The sequence below is a fragment of the Anser cygnoides genome, chromosome 23, assembly GCF_040182565.1.
Source record: "Anser cygnoides isolate HZ-2024a breed goose chromosome 23, Taihu_goose_T2T_genome, whole genome shotgun sequence".
Lineage (NCBI taxonomy): Eukaryota > Metazoa > Chordata > Aves > Anseriformes > Anatidae > Anser > Anser cygnoides.
The window spans coordinates 7,394,065-7,420,289 of NC_089895.1; the positions used below are offsets into that span (position 1 = coordinate 7,394,065).

General features: G+C 45.5%; 1 protein-coding gene across 13 annotated transcripts in view; it reads left to right on the forward strand.

Moving 5' to 3' along the window:
* The window catches only part of PRDM16 (PR/SET domain 16), a 314,214-nt gene that overhangs the window by 275,957 nt on the left and 12,032 nt on the right, over nt 1-26,225 (forward strand). For 12 of the 13 annotated variants that reach the window (XM_013194764.3, XM_048067479.2, XM_048067489.2 and 9 more), the window contains 7 exons: nt 1,878-2,076; nt 4,721-4,868; nt 5,025-5,178; nt 9,360-10,761; nt 14,522-14,609; nt 18,525-18,694; nt 20,601-20,678. In XM_013194764.3, coding sequence (XP_013050218.1) covers nt 1,878-2,076; nt 4,721-4,868; nt 5,025-5,178; nt 9,360-10,761; nt 14,522-14,609; nt 18,525-18,694; nt 20,601-20,678 — 2,239 coding nt within the window. The remainder of the gene's footprint in view (nt 1-1,877; nt 2,077-4,720; nt 4,869-5,024; nt 5,179-9,359; nt 10,762-14,521; nt 14,610-18,524; nt 18,695-20,600; nt 20,679-26,225) is intronic. The other variant, XM_048067480.2, reaches the window with a different exon arrangement.

Sequence of the window (26,225 nt, forward strand, 5' to 3'; positions counted from 1 at the left end):
TTTCTTCCCCGGGGACCTAAAACACACAAGATGCATATTAGTGCTGTTCTACAAAATGCTAATAAACAGAATTTTTCTAAGGAGCAGAACAGGGGCTAATCCACTTCTCTGGGAGACTGCTGATACCAGTACAGAGTATATGAATGATCTGTCAAAACTAGTTGGAATGGGAAAGGCACAGGTATTTTCTTCCCTTAGGTTGGTTTTTTCAGTCAAACCTGTTCCCCCGACCCGTCCCCAAAAAGGAAGATGTTGCCCTGCTGAATTTTATTTCTTCTTGCATCCCTCTCTTTCTCAGCTGAGGAAATCCTATAGCATCTCTCTGTTTGGTTTGTTTTCTGCATAAGCTGGGTTCAGCACCACGAGACGTGCTGCTCAGATAAGTAGCAGGGCACAGCCGCTTGTGTCTCAGCGATATTTTCTCTTTTAGCTCTTTGACTCGCTCCAGCCCGTGGGCACGCCGATACTTTCCACGTAGGTGCGACCTCGGGGGTTTCATCTGCCCACGCAGTCCTGCAGCGGCTGCGGGACCTCTGCGGGACCTCGCCGGTCGCTGTCACCTCAGGAACAAGTCACGGGCTGGGTGCAGGCACTGGGATGCAGGGGCACGGGTCAGAAACCACAGCCCGGGCTGAGATACGCCGTGGGGAGTGGGAAAGGATACGGCCGCCGGAGCGCAGGCAGGGACGCCGCGGTCCCGGTGTGCGACGCTGCCCACGTTGGCGCTTGCGTCGCGGTGTTAGCAGGGTGGCAGTAGCTGTGTGAGAGCTGGAGCAGGCGGGCGCGTTCGGTGCTTTAAACCGAGGGTTTGCTGAAGGGTGACGGGTTTTGAAACCGGCTGCAGGCAGGTAAGCGGCCAAGAAGAGGCGAGGGCGGCCCGGTGTCACCCTGCTGCCCGCTCTCCAGCAGAGCGGCGGCGTGGGGACGGACCGGCTCCATCCCACGTCTCCTCCTGGCTCCACCTCGTAGGAGGCGTATTGCCACTCTTCCCTCTGAAGCAATGCATTTTACCACGTTTTTCCTTTAGAAAGTGAAGTTATCAGACAAAGAGAATAAAGCTTCATACGAAACAGAGCTCCAGAGAGCAGAGGAAGAGGGCAGAGGGACAGGGGACCGCAGCGCGAAGGGCCGAGTGGTCGCTGGAAGCTGCTGCTTCGAGCTGGCTGCTGGGTGGAGAAACCCCGAGCTGTCCCGACTCCCTCGCAGAGGTTGTTCTCCTGGAAAATTTACAGCTCTGAGCTGATTGTTTGACTTGGCACCATGGTCAGGATGCTGCCTTGTAAACTTAATAATAGCTGCCCTCTTTTTAATTTGTTTGACCTTGACTACAATAATTTATTATGTGCATTAGAACTTTTTTTAAAAAAAAAAAGCCCAGCACAACAACAAAGACTTTGGCTCCCTTTCCTTTCCTCCACGGTGCTCTGGTTCTGAACCCCTCCTGTCTGATGGCGCACCGGGCTCCTCAGCGGCGCGGGGCCGGCCGAGAGGACAGCGCTGGGAGGGCGTTTGCTGAGAGAGGAGCGTCCCCAGGTTGCGCTGGGGCTGGGATGTGCTGCTCCCAGCATCGGCCGTGATCCCAGCGTGGTTCGTTCCTGTCTTTCCTGGCGGCCCCCGCTGAGGAGGAGCTTGCCGGTGCTTTCCGAAAGCCACCGCGCACGAGGGCTTGCTTTTAGTGCTTGAAGTGAAACCCTTCTGCCGTCACAGCCTGCCTCGGTTTCTCTGTCCTGTCACTTGCAGATCTGTTTGTTTGTTTGTTTGTTTGTTTTTAATGAGAATATTACATTTGCTTTACAAGCACAACATTGGGTAAAATAGCTAGAATCGTTCGAACATCCTGGTCCACGAGTCCAAATCCTCTTGTCTGTCTGTTTCAGAGGAGCACACGTTTCGCTGCGAGGACTGTGACGAGCTTTTTCAGTCAAAGCTGGACCTGCGGCGACACAAGAAGTACGCCTGCAACTCCGTCAGCTCCCTCTACGAGACTCTGAATGACGAGATCAAGCAGGAGGGCCTTGGCGATGGGCAGGTCTACGAGTGCAAAGACTGCGAGAGGATGTTCCCCAACAAATACAGGTACCGGCGCTCTCCAGGCGCAGCCTTTGGCACTGGTTCGTGGCGGTGCAGGGTGCTGGTGCTCGCTTTCTGAGCGCCCTGAGCCCTTCTGAGGGCTGGGACAGGCGCCTTGGTAGGCCTGGTCAGCATCTTTGCAGCAACTCCTCCCACGTGATGTAGTTGTGAGGGAAAACAGTGGTAAGGCATTCCGCCCGTTTGCATGAAGAGCGTGTTTTAAATATAATCCTCGGCCATTTGAGATCAGTGGGTAGAAAGAGGCATTGCTATACTGAGAGCTCTAACGGGGTCATGAGCTCCTACTTAATCTTACAGCAGCAATTAAAAAATTCTGTTCCAAGCACATATCAAGTGTAGTTTTTTTAAAAAGGAAAATGTTCATGAAAATACTTTGTGTTTACCAAGCGTTTTTGTAATAGAACTGTGGAAAAGAAAAAAAAAAAAAAAAAAGAAAATAGGATATTCTCCATCTTTTTTTTTATTATTATTATTTGCAATGATTATTAAAACAGAGATCTTTGAGATTTCTGATTCATTTGCAATGTGGGACTCATTTGGTATTAGGTGCCAAATTTAAAAAAAAGTTGAGCTTTTATTTTTTTAATTATTTCAGGAATGTGGTTCTTTGCATCCCGAGCCTTTACCATCCAGGCTGTATTTTCAAGGTTTTCTCCACAGCGTGTGAGGGCTAGGAATGTATTCGTTTGCACAGTGTGCTGTCTTAATTCCTGTACTTTTTATGTTAATTTAGGAAATACCCTTTGGAGATTTATGTGTATTTGTCTCTTTGTAATGTTTGTGTATTTCCTGGTTCCTCTTGAGAGCCTAGAGTGGCAGTGAGTCCATTTTACAGGAGCTGAGAGAAGCAGAAGGATTTTCCCCTTCGTACTTGTTTTACCCCGTGTGGGTAAGATGTTCAGGGTCTGCAGGTGAAGCTCATGCCAGGTATTCAGACGATGTGGCTCGGATAAGGTCCCAGTCAATAGCCCTCGATTTCTTGGGAGCAGTGGGATCAGACAGACCTTGACTCAGTTGAAGACTTGACTCCCCTTGGGACATATCTCCATTGCAAGCATTCCTGGCAGCGTAGCAGAGGCTTTTAAGTGTCGGTAGGTAAAAGGGACGAACAAACGACTTGTTCAAAGTCAGATGGAATACCTGTGGAAGGGCCAGGAACAGAACACCAGCTTCTTTTTTAAGCAAATAATACAAAGCGACTTTTTTTCAACGGGGAAAGATAGAGTCAGCAACATCACCGGTCTGGGTTGTACACGCTGACGGATTTAGTGGAGCTGGAGAGAATTTCCACATCCATCCCTCCCCCATCAATCTGCTGCATTTTATGTACTGAAAAGCCCACTAAAACACAGAATAAATCCAGTCAGCATACCTAGATGGTCTTATAATTTTTCAGAAGTTAATACAGATCAAATCAAGAGTGCCACTGGGGAACTGAAATTGAGCATTTAGCAGCTGACTAAATAAATAAATGTTTTGCTAATCCCAGTAGGTACTTGCCTCTAAACAGCATATTAGTTTGTCCATATTTGCTCTAAATAAACTCATAAATCACAGTTAACAGGAACATATTTTTATATATGTATATGAAAAGTATGTATTTCTTTGTAGGTGTAAAAAATTTCGTGGTGTTAAGAACACCATTTCTTTAGCAAAAATGAATATTGCTTCTTTAAAATGAGTGGATTGTCAGTTTATACGGGGCATGTTCATGAATATTTACTATCACAACTTGAAAGAGGAGGAGGTTCTTCGAGGGAGTAGCAGGGTGCTGGCTGCTTGCGTTCACACGCAGGGCCGTGCAGGCAGGCAGCCTGCCCCCGCCACCCTCGGTGGCCCCGCAGCAGCGCCGCACGCCGGCGCTCAGGACCACGAGCCAGAGGCAGGGCTGTGGCGGAGGGGAAGCAGAGCGAGCGCCGCGTTTCCCTGAGCAGCCATCCCTGCCGTGGCCCGCCTCCAGCAGCCAGTTGGGTTTGCCATCGTCCTCCTGGTCCGAGGGAGGCTGCCAGTTGGCAGAAGCTGGAATTGCCGAGTTAAGTCATAAAAGATGTCTGACATTTAGAAGTGAAATGTGTTTGCACCCTATCGTGTTTCTTTCCAACGTTCAGTTGCCGTGTTCCGGGAAGCTGTGGGCTTTGTGCCCATGAAAACGGCAACGCGATAGTCTCAGCAGCAGCAGCTAATATCTTGTCTTTCCCTGTGGGGATGCCGTAGAAATCTTGGTCACAAAGTGCTCATTTTTCCTGTCGGGACCCTGCGGGGTCAGGTCTGGTTTTACCTTCCCTCTCCCCCTTGTAAATGGACTCAGGTATTTAGTAAGAAAAGTCACAAAACCCAGCAGCGTTTTGAGGCGGAGAGGGCAGTTTCCATCTGGGAAATAAATGCCAAAAATGTGCCTGCGGCCGCACCTTTCATTGTTGCTGTGCTGCTCACCTGCTTTCTAATAGGGCTTCTGGGGTCGTGCGTGGGGGCCACAGTCAGTCCTGGCCCCCCACCACGAGCCCTGGACAGTTTCTCTGTCGTCCCCATCGGTCGTGGCTCCATTTCATGCCCCCTCGATGCCACGGACAGGGTGCGTGGTGGTGCGGGCCTGGCTCAGCGGGCCCTGGGCCCCTTTTCTCCTTTGCAGCCTGGAGCAGCACATGGTGATCCACACCGAGGAGCGGGAGTACAAGTGCGACCAGTGCCCCAAGGCCTTCAACTGGAAATCCAACCTGATTCGTCACCAGATGTCTCACGACAGCGGGAAGCGGTTTGAATGTGAAAACTGTGTCAAGGTACGGCGCAGACCGCGGCGACCGCGGGCAGCTCTGGGGAAAGAGGGCACTGGGGCTGTGTGCTGGTGCTCGGGCCAGTTCCCATTGTACCAATAATGGCCCCAGTCTTCTCCCTCCTGCTTTGTTTCCGCTCCCTGAAGGTGTTTTCTCTTTCAGGTGTTTACCGACCCAAGCAACCTCCAGCGGCACATCCGTTCCCAGCACGTTGGCGCGCGAGCCCATGCCTGCCCCGACTGCGGCAAAACCTTTGCCACCTCGTCTGGCCTCAAACAACACAAGCACATTCACAGTACTGTCAAACCTTTCATATGTAAGTTGTCACGGCCATCACGGAGTTCTGGCTCTTGCTATAATTGCACGTATCCTGCGGGGCCCCCCAGTACTAGCTGTCCCTCTGTGAGCAGCCGCTGTAATTTTATAGGTCAGAGCACAAGATGAAATTCCGCAGCAATTTTTTTTTTTTTTTGCATGCTCCCTGTTTTTTTAGTAAACATTCATGGCAGTTTTTGACTTTCTTGACAAGTTAAAAGCTGAGTCTCTCAGCAGTCCTAGTGATGCCATTTTCTCATATCTTTTCTTTCTTCTTTTTTCCCTTAATAATTTTTGAATGTTCGTGTTGGTGACATAAATAAATAGCTGGCACAGCCTGATCGAAGTGTTTTTCAGGGGTGCCTCAAATCCTCTAGCTGTGGAACAGAATTTGGAGTAGTCACGGAGACGAGAAGAAGGTGTTTTTTAAAAAGTTTTTTTTTCCTTCTTTATTTACTGCATATTTCATCTAGATAGTACTTGGAAGCCAAATAAATAGCAGATTAACTGGGCCCTTAGTGCTCGCTTTAGTGGAATATTTCCAAAAGAGCGTTTTCCCTCAAGAGCCATTCATCTCCTTTCTTGTCATTTTTGGGGTTGTATATTCCTTTAATTGACACAGCACCTATTGGATTTTGATAACTGTGCAGAAAAGTGGATTGTGTCACAACAAAGCTACAGAAACTTTAGGGACTACTTCCTGACACTCTTCAGAAAGTGTCATTAAAGCACAGAGCAGGATCTGGGTTTGATTCCAGGCTTTGATGTTACGGTAGGGAAGCCACTGAACCCCCTTTTGCCTTTTTCCCTATTGGTATAATGGGAACAGCATGCAAGGGTATCCTGGGAGACTCGTTTCATTAATGTGTTCTGAGATAATCAGATGGGTGTCAGCGGAGGAAGAAAAAATACTCTTATTGCTCATTTTGATGCAATCTTTCATTTGATGACGGGCACATGAAAGAGATAATTTGAATCTCATAGTATTGCTGCAGTGAGATGAATGATTTCTTCTCATAATCTCCTCACTCTCACCTCATAAGAATTAGGGAGTTGTCAGTCTAAATCAGTGTGTAAAACAACTGAGACTGATTCTGCTTAGTTCAGATGTACCAGGTGGAGTCACATGCGTTAATATGGAACCCATTAGCAATTTTAGGGGAGCCATGAGGCAGGATTCCCTGGAAAGATTTTCTTTCCTGTTCAGTGGGGAAAAAAAAAGGTGGATGGTTCCTTTGTTTTTTTGTTGTTGTTGTTTTCCCCACAATATTATACCTGGCTTTAAAAAAAATAATCAAACTTTATAACTGCAAAATGCAGAACAGCAGGGGAGGACGTTACATGCAGAGTTACTAAATCGTTGTATAATTGGGGATTTAAACATTTTTTTCCAGTTTTCCTTATTTTAGAATGATGATGTGAGCTCTTATACCTGTAACGCTTTTATTCAGGGAAATTTATGCAATATTGTGTGTATGAGGAGGCTGTAGCAACTCTTCCTGGGGTGGAAAATGGAAAAAAGGAACCCGATTCTCTTTGAAAATGTAGCTTTTGTTGTCTTTTATTTTCTTTTTCTTTTTATTTTTTACAACAAAAATAACGCAAGCAGCACGAGCACAGCGTTGAGCCAGTGAAAACTGACAGAAAGTGCACTCGGTTGTGATACCATCTGCTTAGGCAGATTAGCCATTTATTATAAACTTGTGTGTATCTTCCAAACCACAATACAACATCTCTTGGCACATGTCAAGGGAGACGGTTAAAATTAGAAAGGGGTAATTTTGTTCTGGAAAGAAAAATATACAAACATCTTTTAAATAAATCCACCCAAATGTGACATTTCTTCAGAAATTATCAGTAATTCGAGAGGGAGCTCACACAAGGTGTCCTTACACGGAAGCATTTGCACAAACCTGTTCACTTGAACGTCCACAGTCCCTCCCACAACCCTGAGGACGGTGGCTTTGCACAGACAAGCAGGATAAGAAAAACACCCATTCTGGAATTAAAGTCAAGCATTTAAAGTAGAGTCAAAGCAGAGACACGCAGCAGTGCAGCTGGGTGCCCTGACTTCAGCCTGACAGTGCTCGTGGGGGGCCAGCACGTCTCATGGATCTGAGGCTGTCGGGTGGCGAGTGCATCTCCTGCAAGGACAAGGGACAGGGACAGCCCTGAGAGAACAGGGCTGCGGGACGGGAGTGTTAGGCAGGTGCTGGCAGATCCCTCTGCCTACATCTCTCTAGAGTCAGAGGCTGTTGTATCCAACAGATCCGTAGTTTTAAGGAAAATAAATGGAGAAGTGTTTCCTTTCAGTTCTCTGTTTAGATTTGCATTTTTAATTTTTTTTAACTTCATTTAAAAATATTTTCTTAAAAACTAAAGTCCTTTCCTTGAAAGTCTAAGGGATGGCTTGAACAGAATCATTAAAGAAGGCTGTTGCTTCAATACTGCAACTTGTCTGAGTTTAAAAAAAAAACTTTGAGGAATGTTTAGTTCTCCCTCTGTTTGTGCTTCCTCTACAGCTCCTTGCTGTATCAAGGCCCAAAGCAGAAAGGCTGAAATTCTCTGAGTTCATATTAAATTTCTAGTGCAATCAAAAGCCAGACGCAGCAGACCCTTCAGTGACAATCCACTAAATTTTGTGATGCTCATTTCAACTGAAATGGCAATTTTGTCCAATTTTAGTAATCTTTGCTTTGAATTTTACTGAAAGGGTTTTCCCTTCTATTTTCAGAGCTGCCAGCGATATATTTTGGCTGTCTTTTGATATTCAAATATCGATGTAAATCCAAATAATTTAGAAAAAAAAATGGAGGGAAAATCAAGCTTGCGTGTACCTATCAGTAAAAGCTGGGAGGAAGGAAGGACGGACAGACGGACAGACTGCTTTTCACTGCGTTGGAGGGCTGGGTGTTGGGAGAATTGGATTCAGGTCCTTGCCTGCCCGGCCCTGAACAATACGCTTTCCCTCTCTTTGTCTCAGTTTCCATGTTTACAGAGGGGTGATAACAGCAGTTCTCCTGTGAAAGAAGCGTGTTAATTCACTAAGAAGTAGGATTTACTCCTATGTTGAAAGAGGCACTAGATAATAAAAAGTTACAGTGTTTTGATATATAGAAAAAAGTTTGGGTGTGTTTTTTTTTCTTACTCTGTTCCTTTCACACCAACAAAGTCTGTAGGTGAAAGAGGCTGTAAAAATTCACGTTGTGAAAGCTCTGTGTTTACAGGTCATTAAAGAGAACGGAGATGTAGGATTAACTTGGCATTGCTGGAGTGTCCTGCTAATTCAACGAGTACATCTACCCCACTTGTAGCTGAACTGAGCTCTGGCGGGCAAAGTATTTATAGAACATCCCCATGGAGTGCTTACTTACTATTAATGGCATTAAAGAAAGGGTAGATTTGATTAAACGAGGCAAAGTTCTTCTCCCTCCAGCCTTCAGTACTTCCTGCCATGCCGAGACTGGAGGGAAAGCGGGCTAGTTAATGTAAACAGATATTATCATTGAAATGTACAATTATTGTAAATAAATTTTTAACAGCGTTTGAGCAGGAGTAGCGCATCACCTCGGATTTCCGTAGAGAGAGATTCTCTGGCGAGAAGGTTTGTCTGAAAGGAGCGGTGGTGTTGTTTCTAGGATTCCCTCCGCGAAGCCTGCCCGTGCCAGCCGGGCAGCGGCTGGGGCCCGGAGGAGTCGCTGCTTTCTGCCAGCTGCTCTGGGGGTCTTCCAGCCTCCCCCCAGCCTCTCGTCCAGCATCCTTGAGCAGGGTTCCCAGGGCTGCCTCTTCCTTTTCTAAATGTAGCCAGGATCACGCCCTGGTGTTGCTGCGTCCTTTGTCGACCTTTAGGGAGGGGGATCGCTTTTCCCACATCCTCGCAAGCTAGAGAGACCAGATGGGCTCCTTAGCCTCGTTTTGTACGGGGGGAGCTGAAGCACGAAGAAACTTTGTGCCTAAAGGCATACAGGGAAGCCTCAGCTGGAGACATTTGAAGCTGGGTTTCTAGAGATCCAGACCAGTGTACACAGCATATAGCCTGCTTTTTATCTCTTCTCCAGGGAATCAGGATCTTAGGGGCAGGGTGAAAGGAGTGTGGGACACTGATGAAGCTCCTAACGAATTCCGTGCAATTTCCTGTTAATTTCATATTGCTTTTGTTTTTGGTTTCTGTTGATGCTTTAGGTGAGGTCTGTCACAAATCCTACACGCAGTTCTCCAACCTCTGCCGTCACAAGCGGATGCACGCGGACTGTCGCACCCAGATCAAATGCAAGGACTGTGGCCAAATGTTCAGCACTACCTCCTCTCTCAACAAACACCGGCGCTTCTGCGAGGGCAAGAACCATTACAGCCCTGGGGGAATCTTTGCCCCAGGCCTCCCCTTAACGCCCACTTCCATGATGGACAAATCCAAGCCCTCTCCCAACCTCAACCACGCCAGCCTGGGATTTAATGATTATTTTCCATCCCGTCCCCACCCAGGGGGTCTTCCATTCTCACCTGCCCCCCCAGCATTTCCTGCCCTCACTCCAGGATTCCCAGGGATTTTCCCCCCGTCCCTATACCCCAGGCCCCCCTTGTTACCACCCACACAACTGCTCAAAAGTCCCCTCAACCACACTCAAGACGCAAAGCTTCCGAGCCCCCTTGGGAACCCGGCACTTCCTCTGATTTCTGCAGTAAGCAACAGCAACCAGGCCACTTCGGGAGAGGAGAAATGTGAAAGCAGCCTGGAAAACTCCTACCTGGAGAAGCTAAAAGCCAGGAACAGTGACATGTCCGACGGCAGTGACTTCGAGGATGTCAATACAACCACGGGCACAGACCTGGATACCACCACTGGCACCGGCTCTGACCTGGACAGTGACGCAGAGAGCGACAGGGACAAAACGAAAGATAAGAGCAAACAAATTGAGAGCAAACCAGACTTTGTCAGCAGCTCTGTGTCTGCAAGCTCCACCAACAATACCAGTGAGATCCCTCTCTTCTATTCTCAGCATTCCTTCTTTCCGCCCCCAGAAGAGCACCTGCTACCCACCACAGGAGCAGCCAATGACTCTATTAAAGCCATCGCCTCCATTGCAGAGAAATATTTTGGGCCTGGCTTTATGGGGATGCAGGAGAAAAAGATGGGTTCACTCCCGTATCATTCCATGTTTCCATTTCAGTTCCTCCCCAATTTCCCCCATTCCCTCTACCCTTTCACGGAGCGGACCCTCAATCACAACTTGCTGGTCAAGGCAGAACCAAAGTCACCCCGGGACCTCCACAAGGTAGGCAGCACCAGCTCGGAGTCGCCCTTCGATCTCACCACAAAGCCAAAAGAGATAAAGCCAATCCTGCCACCACCTAAGGTCCTGCCGGCCCCATCCTCAGGGGAAGAACAGCCACTGGATCTGAGCATTGGCAACCGCATCCGAGCCAGTCAGAACGGAGGAAGAGAGCCACGCAAAAACCACATTTATGGGGAGAGGAAACTAATGGCAAGTGAAGTCTTACCCAAGATTTCCCAGTCTCAGCTGCCTCAGCAACCATCCCTGCATTATGCTAAGCCATCACCCTTTTTCATGGACCCCATATACAGGTATTAACATACCCTGCCTTAACTTTTTTCCTCTAATGAGCTCGTTTTCTAGCTGACATCACAACCTGAGGCAGATCTGGATGTAGGTTATTCAGAAAGAGCGGTGAAAAGCTGATACAGCTGATATACCAGTACAGCCTGGCAGTACTTCTCTGTCCTTTGTCACAGCACGTTGAATTTTCTGAACCACAAGGGCTGAATAATTGAAAGGAGTACTCATAATCAATATGTATAAAGAACACATCTTTATTTTGATAAAGAAGAAACTTGACCTATTTAAGGACTCTCCCACGAGCCAACGCTAAGATGGCACTTCTGCTGGGGAAATTCCAGAGGTTTGATTCGATAAGAATGCAGAGTTCAGATGCCTCAGAGCCTGGGCTCTCATGGCTTGGGAATGAGTCAGGAGCCCTGGGAGCCTGCAAATACAGCTCTCCCACTCACTTCTTTGAAGGCCTTTTGTGAGCCACTTCACCTTTTTTTCTCCCCGCCCCCCTTTTTCTTTCTAACTCCTTGGATTTATTCAGTTCATAGGAACTGCTGTTGCGGACCCAGGCTTTTGAAACATTTTTAAGTCTGGAGTAACAAGTACTGAGTAAGTGCATGGTAGCACGTTATCTAGATCTCTCCCAGAAATGTTTCGTGCGCAGTTGCCTTTCTTAGAAGATATCCAGGGTTTTCTAGTTTCACTTTGAGCGGATGTTTTTGAGGAAGACAGATTCGTCATGTCTCTCCTAGAATAAGTCGTACGTGGAGGGCATGCGTAAAGCAGAGTAGATGAAGTTATCCAAATGCCAGCTAAAAGTCCAGAAAGAAAGAATTCAGAAGAAGATGTAAAGGAAAGGTTTGGGTCTTTTGTTGTTGTAGAGCTGTTTATGGATTCTGTTTCCAAAGTACAATTCTTTTGAGCTTTAAGGTGAGCGTACCAGTGAGTTTGCATATTGCCCCCGCAGGCACTGGCACTACTTCTGTTGTCTTCCTGCTGCTGCTGAGACACCTTTGTCACATAGCAAACGCCATTTGCTAGTTCTTAGCAAAGTCCAGCGAGAGGAGGTGTCCCAAACCAGTTTACTTTAGTTGTTAACGTGGCGATCAGTGCTCTCTTAGGCTACGCGAACTGCTTTATAGCCGCCCATTTCGGTACGCTGGTTCGGCCAGAGGGCTCCCCTGCTCAGTGCCTAATGGAGCCCTCAGCTCCTGCCCAAGTTAAAGGCTTGCCCTCGAGCTAAATGTGAATATCGTGCTGCAGGGCTGCGCAGCGAGCCTAGGGGTAGCCCAGACTGCTGGGATGTTAATGGCAGTGCTGCAGAAGCCGGTGTTTTCTAGCGCTGGAAAGACTCATCGTCACCGCCGCGCGATTGTGTCAGCACCGGGACGGCTCGCTTGAGTGTTCAAAGCACTGCGAGCAACAACGGGTGGCGTGGCCTTCCCTGCTGGGTGGAAAAGCAAGCCAGGAGAACAGCACCTATGTCACTGCCTTGCTGCTATTGTATGCCTGATAACTGTGGGAAAAAATGATGTCAATGCCTAACGGGGCCAAGGAACTGTCAGCTGAGACGAGGATTAGTGAGCCCTTGTTGCTTGCTATTAAGAAAGCGTCTCTCGCTTTGCCAGCGCTCTCAGGGTCGATGCCGTGTTGGTTGCTTACATGCTTACCATCTGTGATGGAAACGCTGCATCACAACCTGGGACGTGTAATGCATTCTGTCTGGGGCCCATCGTGGTCATCTCCTCCTGGAAAAATAAGTAATGATGCAAATAGTCCGCTATTTATTTTCGTAAAAAGTACTTCTGTGAAAAAATAAATGGGATAGAGAGGCAAAAGCGTAGAGTTAGCTTAGGATTCTGCCACCTCTGGGCATTCTCAGTAGGAATGTTAAAATAACATGGGCTGAAAAAGCAGTTGCCAATTAAAATAGCAGCCTCGGGAAAACCGTAAAGGTCCAGAAGACAGATGGAAGTGAAGGATGGGGGCATCATTTGTTGCATTCCATGGGATGCATGTAGTTTTAGTAATACATTAAAATAGAAAGGCAGTGGTGGAGTTGCTTGCGAATCAGACTTCTGATGTAATGAGCTAAACAGCAGAGCTTCCAAGTCCCAGCTTAAAAAATATGGAAATATTTTGTTTCTAAACTTCTCTTTATCAGACTCTCTCACATCATTTGGCTCCTTCATTTTTCTCCCAAAGGCCACTTAAATCCTTGACATTTTCTCCTGGTGATATAATTTAATGCAGCCAGACAGCCTGAAATCAGAGCAGTTTTTAGCTCGGCCTTGTTAAGGTAACGTTCTCAGGCACTGGCTGGGCAGATCAGCCTAATCCCTGAGCCACGGCAGAGCTCGGCTCTGACGGGGCTGCTTGTGCTCCTGTCGCGTTCTCCCTGCTGGGAGATGGGGAGGCTGTGCGGATGCCATCACTCCTCCGCGGGCTTTCCATCCCTGACGCAGGTGGGGCTGGCTCACGGGGGTCCCGAAGGCATCCCTCGTGCATCACAGCTCCCTGCGGCACGTCGCGGACAGCGCAGCTCCGGTGGCGAGGTGCTGGGAGCTGCCCTTTGCTGCTGGGCCTCGTGTCAGGGAGAAACTTCCTACGTCTTGTTTTGCAGGCTGCTGTTTTTCTGAAAAGTCGTGCCCGTCAAATCGCGCACCTTCCGAAGCACAGTAATTACGGCTGCATTTCAAATCCAGCTCTTCTCTTTTCTTCTACCTAAGAAAAATTAAATGCAGATTAACTGCAGTTCACTAAATAGCACTCTGCATGACTCTTCGTTTAAACTCTTTGGTAATTTGATCCACACACCAATCAGCTGAAATGCAGCAAAATAATTTGCTCTCATTTATGCTGGACTAATGTAGTTAAAATTACTCTTACTATTGGACTTCTGCTGCTTTAGCCGGGATGGACTCGGTTCCCGTAATTTAAAGATGCAGCTGCACTTATTGGAGCTGCTTTCAGACAACTTTCCCACAGAGGACATTCCTGATTCTCTTTTTGGGTGATTCCACACCATGGTTTTCCTGCAAGTGGAATACTTTCTGAAAGCAAAGCCAGCATTTCAAACACCAGAGCCTGCCTTCAGGGCTGTTCCTGCGTGGTGAGGTGCTCGAGCGAGCAGTACATGAATGAACCGCAGCGACACGGGAAGAGCTGGGGTTCCTGACTCGCTTCAGAAATCGCCCACCAGTTCCTAACTTTTTAAACTGTTGTCCACATACGCTTGCCAAATAAACTCAATGCAAATTATATCTCAGCTGCAAGGGAGGAAATAAATATGAAACACCTAATGATTTCAGCACACATGGGGCTGCAAAGTCTGGCCCGGTGTTAACTCTTAAGATAAAGACAAACTCTCAAAGAGAAATCTTTTCCGTGCAGTGGCTGCCTGCTGTGGACTCTAGAGCTTCTCCCACTAAAACATTGCTTTTGCTGTGATTTTTTTTCACACGGTGGCATATAAACCACTGTAGCAGAGACGACAGGTTTCATGTAGAAAGAGCAAAATGTTTTCTTTGCTATCAGTCTGGTGGCTGAAAAATACTGCCCAAAGGAGATCAGTTTCATATCGCTGCCAGTACCTTTTGTGGGGTAATGTTTGGGTCATCGTTTGTAGCATTCAGTAGAAGGGGGAGAGAGGCATTTGTGTCAATAGGAGAATGGCCTCATCTATATAATTTAAACACCTCTGCAAATGACTCGGCTGTTTCTTTTCCTGCCCGTATCCCTGGAAGGTACGTAACCCTCTGTGTTGTTGTCCAGCAGGGTGGAGAAGCGGAAGGTGACAGACCCTGTGGGTGCCCTCAAGGAGAAGTACCTGCGACCCTCCCCGCTGCTATTCCACCCCCAGGTAAAAGCAGTAAAATTATAACGCAGCGTTGATTGAATTGCAAGAAGTTTGAGATGGAGCTAGCACGAACAAGTCTCTCGCACCAGATTCTTTTCGTCCAAGGGCCTGAATGGAAACTCCAGCATTTTCCACCAGTTACTTTTAAGTACTTTTAATTTCATACCTAGTTTGAGGATGGTGGCAGTAATGTCTTGCTGTTGCTTTTGCATTAACAGAAGAGCAGGGATAAGGTCTGGACAACTCGTACAGGCTGCCAAACTTTCACATGCCAGAATGCCTACATAATTTTTTCATTGGAAACACCTGGTGCAGGCATTTGCAGTAGTGCAAAGTGGAGTAAGACACTCTAGCATCTAGGCAGTAGCATTTTATACCTGCCCGACACTCCCTTTACATCACTCAGAAAGTGTAAAAGTGGGGCGATGGGTAATTAGAGTCCAAATCTACCTACTCTGAAAGGTGGTGGTGGGTCAGCCCACAGTGCAGCCACGCTAGGTCCTTAATGCACAGCTAAGTCCAGTGCTACAGAGACTGTTCATGAGAATCAACCAAAATCCCAAAAAAATCCCTTATATTTTAAGCGGTAGCTAAACTCTCCCGTGGCGAGAGTGGTGTTACTCTTGCCCATACGATTCCTTGCTTTCTAACGATAATGCAGTCGGTTCTGCCACAAGCTGCCTGATGGCCTTTCGGTGTGACAGTCACCAGCCGTCCTCCGTCTCTCCTGCCGTGAGCACTTAGTGGGAGCTGAGCTCTGCGGTCATTATTGTACTCTCCTTTATATTCACATGCATTGTTCTTGTCTGATAATGTTTCCCACCTTAGATAAATAACTTGCAGGTTTGTGAAAGCTGGATCCTGGTTGTTTTCACAGCTAAACTTAGTTTCTTCATTGTTTTGCATCAGCCTCAGAGTTTGGTTAACAACTTCCCCTGATTTTTCCTTCATACAGGCTGGATAATGGTGACAGGCTGGCCAGGAACATCCTGTGTTTGTGTGAGTTAGAATAGTGGGGATATCTGCCTGTAAAGAATCTGATAGCAGGGAGGAGCTAGTGCAGCAAAGCAACCCAACAAGACGATGAGAAACGTGCGGACCCTGAGCAGGAGCAAGCATTGGGTGGAAGGTTATTAACATTGTTCACGAAATCCTGACCACGTCCTCTTCCCATGGCAATGAAAAGATGTGGAAGGTCTGGTTATCTCTAATAGCTTATCACACAGAATAGCCTAAAATTTACAATCACTCAAGCCTGAAACTTCCTGATAACTAATTTTTAATGAAGGGCTTACTGTGTAAAGATCACTCAATCTTGACAGCAGCTGATATTTCAGATATTTCAAATACTGAAGGTGAATGAGGGCAGGTCATTCGTTCAAGAATACATGAGCTTTTTACTTACCAGATCCCCATCCAATATTATCCTGGATGTTTTCCTAAAAAAACTCACATTTTCAGGGGCTCCTGCTTCTGTCTTCTTCGTTAGGACCAACATCCATACAGCAGACGAATTAGAGGCCCCCTCTACATGTGTTTCTCTCACTCAAAGCCCACGTCTGGTCCAAGTCTTTTCTTCTGTGAATAATTCCCCAGATCTCAGAGAGGGCCCTGGGTGAGATGTGGCTAAGCCAAAGGCTGTGATAAAGATTGAGCATTCAGAAGATGCTTGCTTTCTTAAAATGAATTTCAGGCAACTTTTACTTCTTACCCGGTCGTTGACAGCAGTTCCTCTGCTATGGTGTGAGTTATTCTTACATTGTCTATTTTAAATGAAACTCTGGACAACATAAATAAATGGTGTAACTTTTTGATAACTTAATGGAAAACCTTTTCTCACCTGTTAAGTTTCTTTTCTTCTCCCCTTCTTTTTTATTATAACCAGGCAGTTGTTCCCTAAATAGCAAAGTGCCTTTACCACTGGAGAGGCTATGGCCGGTGTTTAGAATTTTAAAATAAGCCTACGGCTATCAAGCCAGCAAACATCTCTGACTAAGTGCCTAAAGAACAGGGCACAACAAAAGATATCTCCAGGTACTCCAGCAAAGGGCTGAGTGGCATAGCTCTGAAAGATCCGGATAGCATTTTAACGTGATGGTTTTGTTACATGACTGGCAGCTGGGGCAGAGCTTTTGCTGTAAATGATCAAGTAACCTTTTCAAGTGGCTGGCGCTAAGTATTACTTACTATTTATCATGGGCTGGGAGCCTCCAACTAAGGGGCTGTGGATCTATTATCGAGAAATGGGTTTTACTACTCCTCTTTTTTACAGCTTATGAATGGTTGTCAGCCTTCCACAATGTATTCTTTGGTGATTAAGACAACTTTTTTTTATAGTCATACATTTTAAACAATATCTTGGCTCTCTTCTCCCCCCCGAGCCCAGTTTAATAAAGTGTAAACGTGCAAAAGGTCAGCCCTTCCTGTACAATAGAGCATCTACTTTTGATATATGGCTTCCTACTGCCTTCCGCTCGCTCGCTGTCTCCCCGCTCGCTGTCTGACTCCATTCAGGCTCCCACTGCCCCCTCGCTCCCTCTCCCGGTGATGTCAGCTGCAGCCAGGAGGCAGCTTTATGGCTCGCTTGTTTGTTTTAGCCCCGCTTCAGCTGGGTATCGCAGAAGTGCTCTCGAGAGTGCACAAAATTGAGCGTTGGAGATGTTAGTGCAGTCCTCTGAGTTGCTTTCTCTCTTGGATTTGGATTTCCTGTTTTGCTTTAATGAAAGTAAAAATGCTTTTTTGTTGTTGCTTTTGCTTTGGGGTTATTTTTTAGGTGTCCTTTTCTTTCCACGCAGACCGACTTTCTTCTTCTTTCTTCTTTTTTTGCTTTCCACTTCTGCCATTTCTCAAGGATTTTCCCCTTCTCCCCATTTCTGGTCTGGTTTAATCCCTGTGTGTGTGTGAGATCGGGGCTCTGCTGAGTCACAGAAACTCCACCTGGAAGGGGTGTGCAGAAGCCTCGTACTCGTGTCCCCTCTCCAGGCCTGTTTGCCTCCCACTCCCATGCAGACAGGCTTTCCCTGTGCAGACTGTGGTCCTCCTAACCACAAGTCATCCAGCCACTGCTCACTTCTGTTTTATTTTGGCTGGCATTTCCTCTCCTGCCAGGAATTTGGCCATCCTTCCGTCACCTTTACTGACTTCTGAACCTTTCTTACCTGTAAGTAACACGTTGGCCTCTTAGCCGCACAAACTCTCTGTGGGCACCCTCGGTCCTGAGTCTGATCTTCCCTCCACCGCTCCAGCTGCTGCCTCCTCCCTGAGGCTCCAGCCCCGTGGCCAGCAGTCGCCCACTCCCCTGCTCTCTCCCGCTGCACTTTGGCCAGGATCCTTCTGCCTCCTGCCCCACAGCTCCCTGTCCTCTCCCACCTGGGGCCGCCTGCCTGCCTGCCCCGTGCTCGCTGCTGCTCGCCCTCTGAGCCTGAGGGAGCGTAACGTGTGTGTGTGAGAAATGGAACCTCCTTGCTTCCCGGGGCTGGGTGGCTTTGGGGGAGAAGAGGGGTTGGGCTGTGACTTCTGCTCTCAGCAGCTGCCCATGTTGCCTAAATTTCAGTGTCATCCCTGGGAAAAGGGAAGCCGAGTGTATCCTGAGACAATTTTTAATTTGACATGCTGAAGGTAAACACAGGCACGTTGCAGAAGGTTAAAAAGTTTTCTAATCTCTGTGATCTGATGGTTATAGCCTGGCTTTGTCAGCTGTACCTTTTCTGAATCCTCCGAACCCGATACGCTACTCCTCTCTTTCCTGGCTGGATTCAGTGACTCCGTTTCACGCTGTGCTGCCGGCTCCTGAGAATAAGAGCAAACATCAGCAACAGGCTCTGAGCACCATACCAGTGCTAAAAGACATGTTTTATGCATCAGAGATCGTTCTTCCTGTGGATTTTAATGACACGAGGTCTTGCCTTGTACTTGTAGATGTCAGCCATAGAAACGATGACAGAGAAACTGGAGAGTTTTGCAGCCATGAAGGCAGACTCCGGCACTTCCCTGCAGCCCCTTCCACATCACCCTTTCAACTTCCGATCTCCACCACCCACGCTATCCGACCCCATCCTGCGCAAGGGCAAGGAGCGTTACACCTGCAGGTAAGGGCCTCGGCACCACGGCAGCAGCGGGAGCCTTCTCCCAACGTGTTGGGGCACAGAGCAACATCACAGCAACGTCATCAGGCACTGAGCGACTTCACGTGGTCATCCTTACTGTCTGGATGCGGGTGGAGAGGAAAAACAAGAAGCAGCAGAATTAGAACAGAGCATTCTGGTGACTAATTCGCTCTGAAATAGCTTGTTTTGTCTGGTAGAAAATCAGCATCTTCTATTTTCTTTGTAATTTTTAATAACCTTGAGAACAGATCTGGAGATTCTCAAGCAAACAGAGTTCTCCAAGCCAAGTCTCTTGTGTGTGGTAGCAAATGCCACAGTTTCCAGTGCAAATGCATTACAATCTCAGCTATGCAAAAAAAGAAATGGAACTTTAAAAACAGCGTGCAGTAAGCCTCTCTGTTCAGACACAACTTTATCCGCAGAAATACTTACATACCCATTGCAGTTATCAGAGCGTATCACCAAGGGAATAGAAATCTGTATCTGCTTACACGGTTTTACCTGCAAGTACCAGAGGTTCTTGTGATGGCTTCTGCTTCATTTTTCCTTGGGGGCAGTAAGTGGGTACAGATTTTGTTTGATGCGTCTCTTGTGTTCTACTGCCTCAAAAGCTCTGGGCTCAGATTTCAGTTGTGGATTCAGAAATGTGAGGTTTGTAGCTCCAATAGGGACTAAACTTATATGTAGATACACAGTAGCAAATTAACATTTGGATTTTCATTATTGATTAATGCTCCCATTAACTATTCATTTTAAGGACATTTGAAGGTGCTGAATGCCCCTGAAATTGAGAAAGTCTGCCCATATTTTCCTTCTACAACATTAAGCATCGGGCTTCACAGACACAGAACATAACCTTTCCTCCTGAGTATTTTATTTCCCAATTAATGTTTTTATTTATACCTCCCTTCCTTTTGAGTTTTCTATGACTCAGATTTATTGTGGATCACAGTTCATTCTCTTATTTTATTTTATATTGCTGCATTTCCTTATTCTAAGCAGACTGTTGGAGTCCCAGCAGTATATCCTGATAACAGCAATGCAATGCTTCATCTAGAAGTGAATGCTATGAATTCTGGGGATGATCAAGTAGATTCTGCGTGATAAACAACCAAATAAGAATATAAGGGAGATCTATAAAAATCTCAAGCGGTGGGCAGTGTGAACAGTCAGTGATTAACCACTCTGTCCTAATGCAGGAATGAGGTAGTACCAAATGAAGTTACGAGTGCCAGGCTCAAACAAGCAGGAGATTCTTTTGGACACGACACAATTCAGCAGAGGAACTCATTGCTGTAGGAGGCTGAGGACATCAAAAGCTTATGTGCATTCTCAAAGCTTTTAGAAAACTAGATGGAAGAAGCTCAGCAAAACCGTGTTGAGTGAAACTGCTCAAGTTTAGGCTCAGAAGGATCTGCAACTTCAGATTACTGGAAGCTGGGAGAATATACTGGGGATGCGTCAGTGCATCCTTTCTTTGTTCTTATATACTTCCCCAGGCCTCCAAAATAAGCTACTAAGTCAGAATTTGGGTCTGACCCAAGTCTTCCTATAATAGGCATTTGATTTATTTTTTTTCCTGCCCTTCCCAGTGTTGCAGCATTATTGACTGCTGTTCTGTGTCGGATGGAAATGGGTTCCAGCAGTATCTCACCACCGTAAATCCTCTTATTCTGAGGTGGACGTCATGCTGTTAGTTCTTGCGTCCACATCTTCTGCCCTCAGTACATATGTGCCCAGAGTTATAAATGCACAAAGTGATTTTCTAATTTGGGGAACGGTATCAAAACAAGTCAGAGAGATAGCAACTGGTGATACAGTGTTTGTAATTTTGGTCTTGTGGCAGAGTTTTCATGCACTGATGGTTACTTTGGCTTTCACTGTCTAGGTACTGTGGTAAGATCTTCCCACGCTCAGCAAATCTGACAAGACATCTGCGGACACACACTGGAGAACAGCCCTACAGGTGATGTTGTCCCCCAGATACTGCCCCTTTCCCAACACGCTCCTCATTCACCACTCTGTGGTTTTTTTTTTCCTTTCTATAAAGTTGTGCCAACATAATGCTGCAGTCCTGTAGCATTACATATAGTGATTCATAGGATTGTATATTATGTGTACCAGCCAAAAATAATCAGGCTTGGCAGCTTGAAGATAGACACTTAACTTATATTTAGATGTATGCTGGCAAATGAGTGGTCTGATTTCCAGTGTTGTTTAACACTCACATTAACCATTCATCTCAAGGACAGCTGAAGGTGCTGAATGTCTCTGAAAATCAGGCTGTTTTGAAGGGCTTGCCAGTAAATTAACTGCTGGATCTAGCTAGATTTTTTTTTCTTTTCCTAATGCATGTCAGAGGGGCCTGGGGTAGTAGATCAAAAAAAAAACAAATGCCCTGTGGTATATGTGTTTTAAAATCTGAGTTAGTTAGTGTTCCAACTTAAGTGGCAAAGTTTAAAAAGAGTGATCGGGGGTGGGAATGCAGACACCGTTTGACTGACTTAGGTGTCTAAGGTAGAAGCCTGTACTATTTTCTTCTAGTTGTGGACATAAAAGTCTGATTCTACACTGCAGTTTGTGTTGTGTATAGAAAAAAGGGCACGTACAGACACTTTTATAGAAAATGCAGGCAGTGCGTTCCAGCCTGGGCACTTGGCTCTCCTGAAGGGACTCCTGTTTAAGCGAGTCTTTTAGATTTCAATAAACCTTACGAGAAAATATATGTAAGTATGTGTGAGTATATATATGAGGGGTCATTTGTCATAGAATATTTTTGCCCAATATTTTCTTACTGTTTTGCAGTCAGTTTCAAAAAAACTTTGGCCAAAAATATGCTTAGGTTCATTTCTTTTTAGAATAGTATATGAGCAAAACTGAACGAATGATGAATAGAGAGCTCACTGAAAATCAAGCATTGTGTTTTCCATAACATGAGTAAGTGTTTTGCATGTTGTCAAACAGTAGTAACAATTCGAACAATTTCATTTTTGGTAGCTAATGTTATGGTATTTCCATACACAGTCGTAAGTTCACAACAAAGCTAATGTAACAGTTATTATATAAAGAGAAACAAACAAATTTATGAGCAGCAAAAGGCCATCTGGTCAAATATATCAAATTTTTATGCTTAGTTTAACTTAAGAAGCCACTTTCTCCCACATTGTAATCCCAGGTACGTACAGAGTCAATTTTTTTTTCCATATGGAGCCATACAGAATTCTGAGTGTAGACATTAGGTAAATTAAAAATAATAAAAAAAAAACCTCTCCAAAGCAGACATATATTTTGGAACCATTCCCTGTTCTTCTGATTTTTCAGTTGCGTTATTTGATATGTCTTGAATGAACGCTGTGTATTCACCATACACCCCTGTCTGAGTAGAATGCTCACTCCCAATTATTCAGAGATTGTTAGTCCAGTTTTCTTCCAAAAAAGGAGACCTGCAACTTAACAAAGGTTAGGAAAATACAGATTTATTTGATCTGGTCTTCTCCCAGAAAATGGCCCGTGTGTTTTTTTTTGCAATAGAGGTTTGACTTCTGGACAATGTTGCATTATAATAGCACTCCTGAGAGTTAGTGCTACATTTACAGAAGAGCTTAATTATCATTGATTTTCTTTTGCTCTCAGAGAACTGAGATTTCCAACTTTAGCAGCAGTAATTGTTTTGAAAGCTTGTTTTCAAAGTGCCAACTTTATGCAGGTAAAAGCAGGTTGCTGATTTTTCAGTGTTTTATTGATGTCTTACTTAAAACTTTTCATTTGATTGTTTAAATGTGTTTTTTTTTTCTGTTGACTTTGTCAGTGTTGGAGTTTGTTAAAATATGAATTAAAATGTTCATAAATCTACTACACACTGACCAAATGTCCACATATAGATTAAGAAAAATGCAGGCCAGAAAATCAGATGCTTTGTTTTTTTGATTCCTGATTGTCATTGATAAGTGGTGTGGCTTTTACAAAGTCATTTAAAGTTAGTAGCTGTCTATTTAATTAGGCATAAGGTAGGAATAAGTAGTAAATGAGCAATATGAAGGTCGATTAATTCTTATTGAAAAGGGAAAGTGCTACATGTTTTTTGGAGAGTGAGAAATAACTGCTAATACACTGTGCTTTCTAAAAATGAGAGTGATTTGAAATGGCTTAAAGACAACATGCTATACCATGGAATTAGACACAATTCTTTTCATTCTTCTATACCGTATCTAAAACTCAAAAATATGTACTTTAAAACCCAATGGTAAAAAGGACTATCAAGCTTAAAACTGCGTCTTTCAGAGAAATGTGAACTATCTCGGGCTTGTTGAGAGATCACGTCAGACTTACGTGGCGACTCAAGTTGTGAAAAGCAGGAGGTTGTTGTCCTTCCGAGGTTACAAAGCAAAATGCAGGCAAGGCGATTTTTAATGAAGCTCCTTATGCTTGGAACACATGAACATAAGGGTATACTGTAGCTGTGAGTTTGCTTCTTGTTTTTGTTTTCAGTCCCTGGAATCACAGAATCACACAAACTACATAAAACTTGGACTGAGAACAACTAAGAGCTACTCGATTCAGAAAGGCTTTTTTTTTCTTCTTCTTTCAAATGTCCCTTCCCTCCAGGATGCCATCTAATTGATTCTTGAATTACACCCAGTCCTTAAGCACTGCCTGTAAGGCTGTGATTCCTCCTATAAAGATGTGCTTCCTGACGTCTGTTTTGAATTTGTTTTTCTTTAATTTCCTTTTAGGCCCCCGTGTCCTGTTATCTGCATTAAGCTGAAGCTAACAACTAAAGCTGACATCTACCCTGGCATTTCAGATTGCACACAGTTCAATATGACTCTCTTCTCTCTCATTTTCTTTTTTTTTTTTTTAATGTAGGCTAAATTCATCCCTGCTGTAAGTGCACTTGATATTTAGGAAGAGTCACTGTCCGTGTGTTTTATGCTTTGTGACTGTAATTCCGTTTTACATTTTTTTTATTTTTTTAATTTTGCAAATGCAGTCACGCTATTGAAACTTCACGAAGTATGTTATCAAATGCCTTACCGTCACCTCTGTAGTGTTACCAAACTGTCTTTTTCTTACGGTGATTAGCTCAGTTACTCATCCTTACATTGTTTGCTGTCTGTTTTCCCCCTTCCCGTTGTTTGTCATACCGAGAATCCAGGTTGCCTCCAGCTCTGACTTCGCCCTGTCTGCTGTTCCTTAGAGCTCCCACGTTCCAGCTTTGGCTCCTTCTTAGCTATCCTTCAGTCCTGCTTTGTATTTTTTTAGCCTATTGGTGTGTTACTTTAAACTGATAAGCAAGAAATTTTACTAGCATTTTGTCAGTCTGTTTACAGAGTAAATACAGCTTCTTTTGAGCTTTATTCTTCTCCTGCCTCTGTGTTCACCTCTTCCCTGAATTTAAGTTGGTTCCTCTGTCTGGGTCATTTATTTAGATTAAAACCAGCAGAGACCCAAGTACCGACCCCTCTGGGACCACAAATAATACAGTACGTCTCCCTTGTCCCTTTACTTTCAGACGTTAGATATTGCTCCTTTCCAATGCCCCTCTGTTTTCTATTTTTTTAACAAGCTCTTTATCCTTTCTCTGTATCTGAACCTGGATCCACATAGCTCATAGTTAGAGCGAGGACCTGTCAAAGGGAACTTTTCAAAGACTTCCTGAACATCTAAATAAATTGACATACGGGAGGCCAGATCTCTCTTGCCTTGCTCATGCGAGCTCTGCCTTTGAAGTCCCTGGAGCTGCCGGCGTGAGTGATGGGCGCGGGGTACGCGGGGCAGCCGCACGCGCTCGGAGCCCCGATGCTCCCCTCGTGCCCGGCCCTCGGCAGCACAAAGCCGAGGCTGGACCCAGGAGGGCAGGTTTGAGGAAGAGGGGTAAGAAGGGTATGGGAAAAGCAACCCGGAGCGAGCAAAGGTGCGTCTCGAGGCGGGATCAGCAGTGATCTGATCTAGAAATATTTCCTGCTGACGAGGTGCAGACAGGCAGGGAGGGAAGACCAGAGCATCAGCAGAGAGGAGGGAGCTGGTGGTACAGTGTCGGTAGAATCAGCTGTGCAAAGCTGCTTAGGAAAACCCCACAGAGTAAGAAGGATATTGGGTATTTGTTTTGCACATCGCAGTTTTCTGAAATGCTGAACAGTAGAAGCTGCAGAAGCCTGGCAACTCGTGAAATCAGACTCGTTGGGTGCTGGCAGGTAGGGGGAGAGTAAGAGCTGGAAACCCATGCATGTTTAACTTGTCAGTATATAAACTGCTTGTCCAGCTGACATTCAAATAACGTCTTGTCTTCTGTAGTTGTTCACAATTTTTGGAAAAAAAAAATCAAACTTTTTAAGTCTGAGAAAGCTATGGTTTAATAAGAGATTTGCCTTTATTCCTATGTTAATAAAGGTTCATTATTTGAGATATCTCAGTATTTTTCAGTGATTTAGCAGTAGGAAATTCAGAGGTGGACATGGAATCCATAAATATTCAGAGAGAGAGTGTTTCATAAATGTATCTCTGCTATTTCCAAAAATAATATCAATTTGGTTTTAGAGACTAAATAAAAATCACAGCTGTAGCACATCTGGAAATTGTGTGTGTTTCACAATATAGATTTTTTACACTTACAACCCCTTCTCGCATTTGAATCTGCCATGTTTGCAGGAAAACGATACCACGTCCTTACTGTCAAGACAAATCTAGCTTCATACCTGAATGACGGAAGCCCGGGATACATTTGTGTGCCCTGTTCGAGCAGTGGAGCAATGGCACTCCTAAAGCATGCCCACCGTCCTTGTGCCTTATCACATGGTAGCTCAGCTCAGTGGGACAAATGCTGTTCTTGGAGCAGTTCAGCTAAAGCGAGTGGCTTTGTTCTGGCATTCCGGGGGCTTGGGAACAGTTTTTATTTTGTCCCGTAAGCGTGCAAGATTTGCAAAGGTAGCGGGCAAGGGATTCAGCTTCCCATGGGCTTTGGAAGCACAGCCACGAGGAAGGCAGTTTTGTTGAGGTACAAACGATGCATTTAAAGGGAGACCTAATGAGGGACTCAGGTTGGTTCAAAGAATTAATTTTCTGTAGCTCTAGTCCCGAAACTTTTCACTGCGGCTCGAAGCTGCCCTCTTCTGTACAGCGGCTGCAGTGGTGCCGGCGCTGGGGGGGAGAGCAGAGGTCCGAGCTCACAGCATCGGGGTGCACAAAAGCCTTGCTTTTATGCTGAGGGAATCTGAATCCAGAGAGGGGGATGGCAACTTTGAACAAGCTTCCAACACATCTACCGTGGTTCCTGCCGAGGGAGTTTTCAGAGACAACATTTCTTCACTCAACAGCTTCCCTAAACATTCTGGCCTGGCTCCTTACGCTGCACATTTTTTTCATCCGAAACCAAATATTCGCTGCATAGGAGTAAATCTTATCCTGTTTGGAAACTACAGTGTATTTCTTGGGAGCTATTGTACTGTAATAATAACCATAATTGCCTTTAAAGGCATGTTCTGCTGCCTGTATCTTGAGTACCACAAGGAATTTC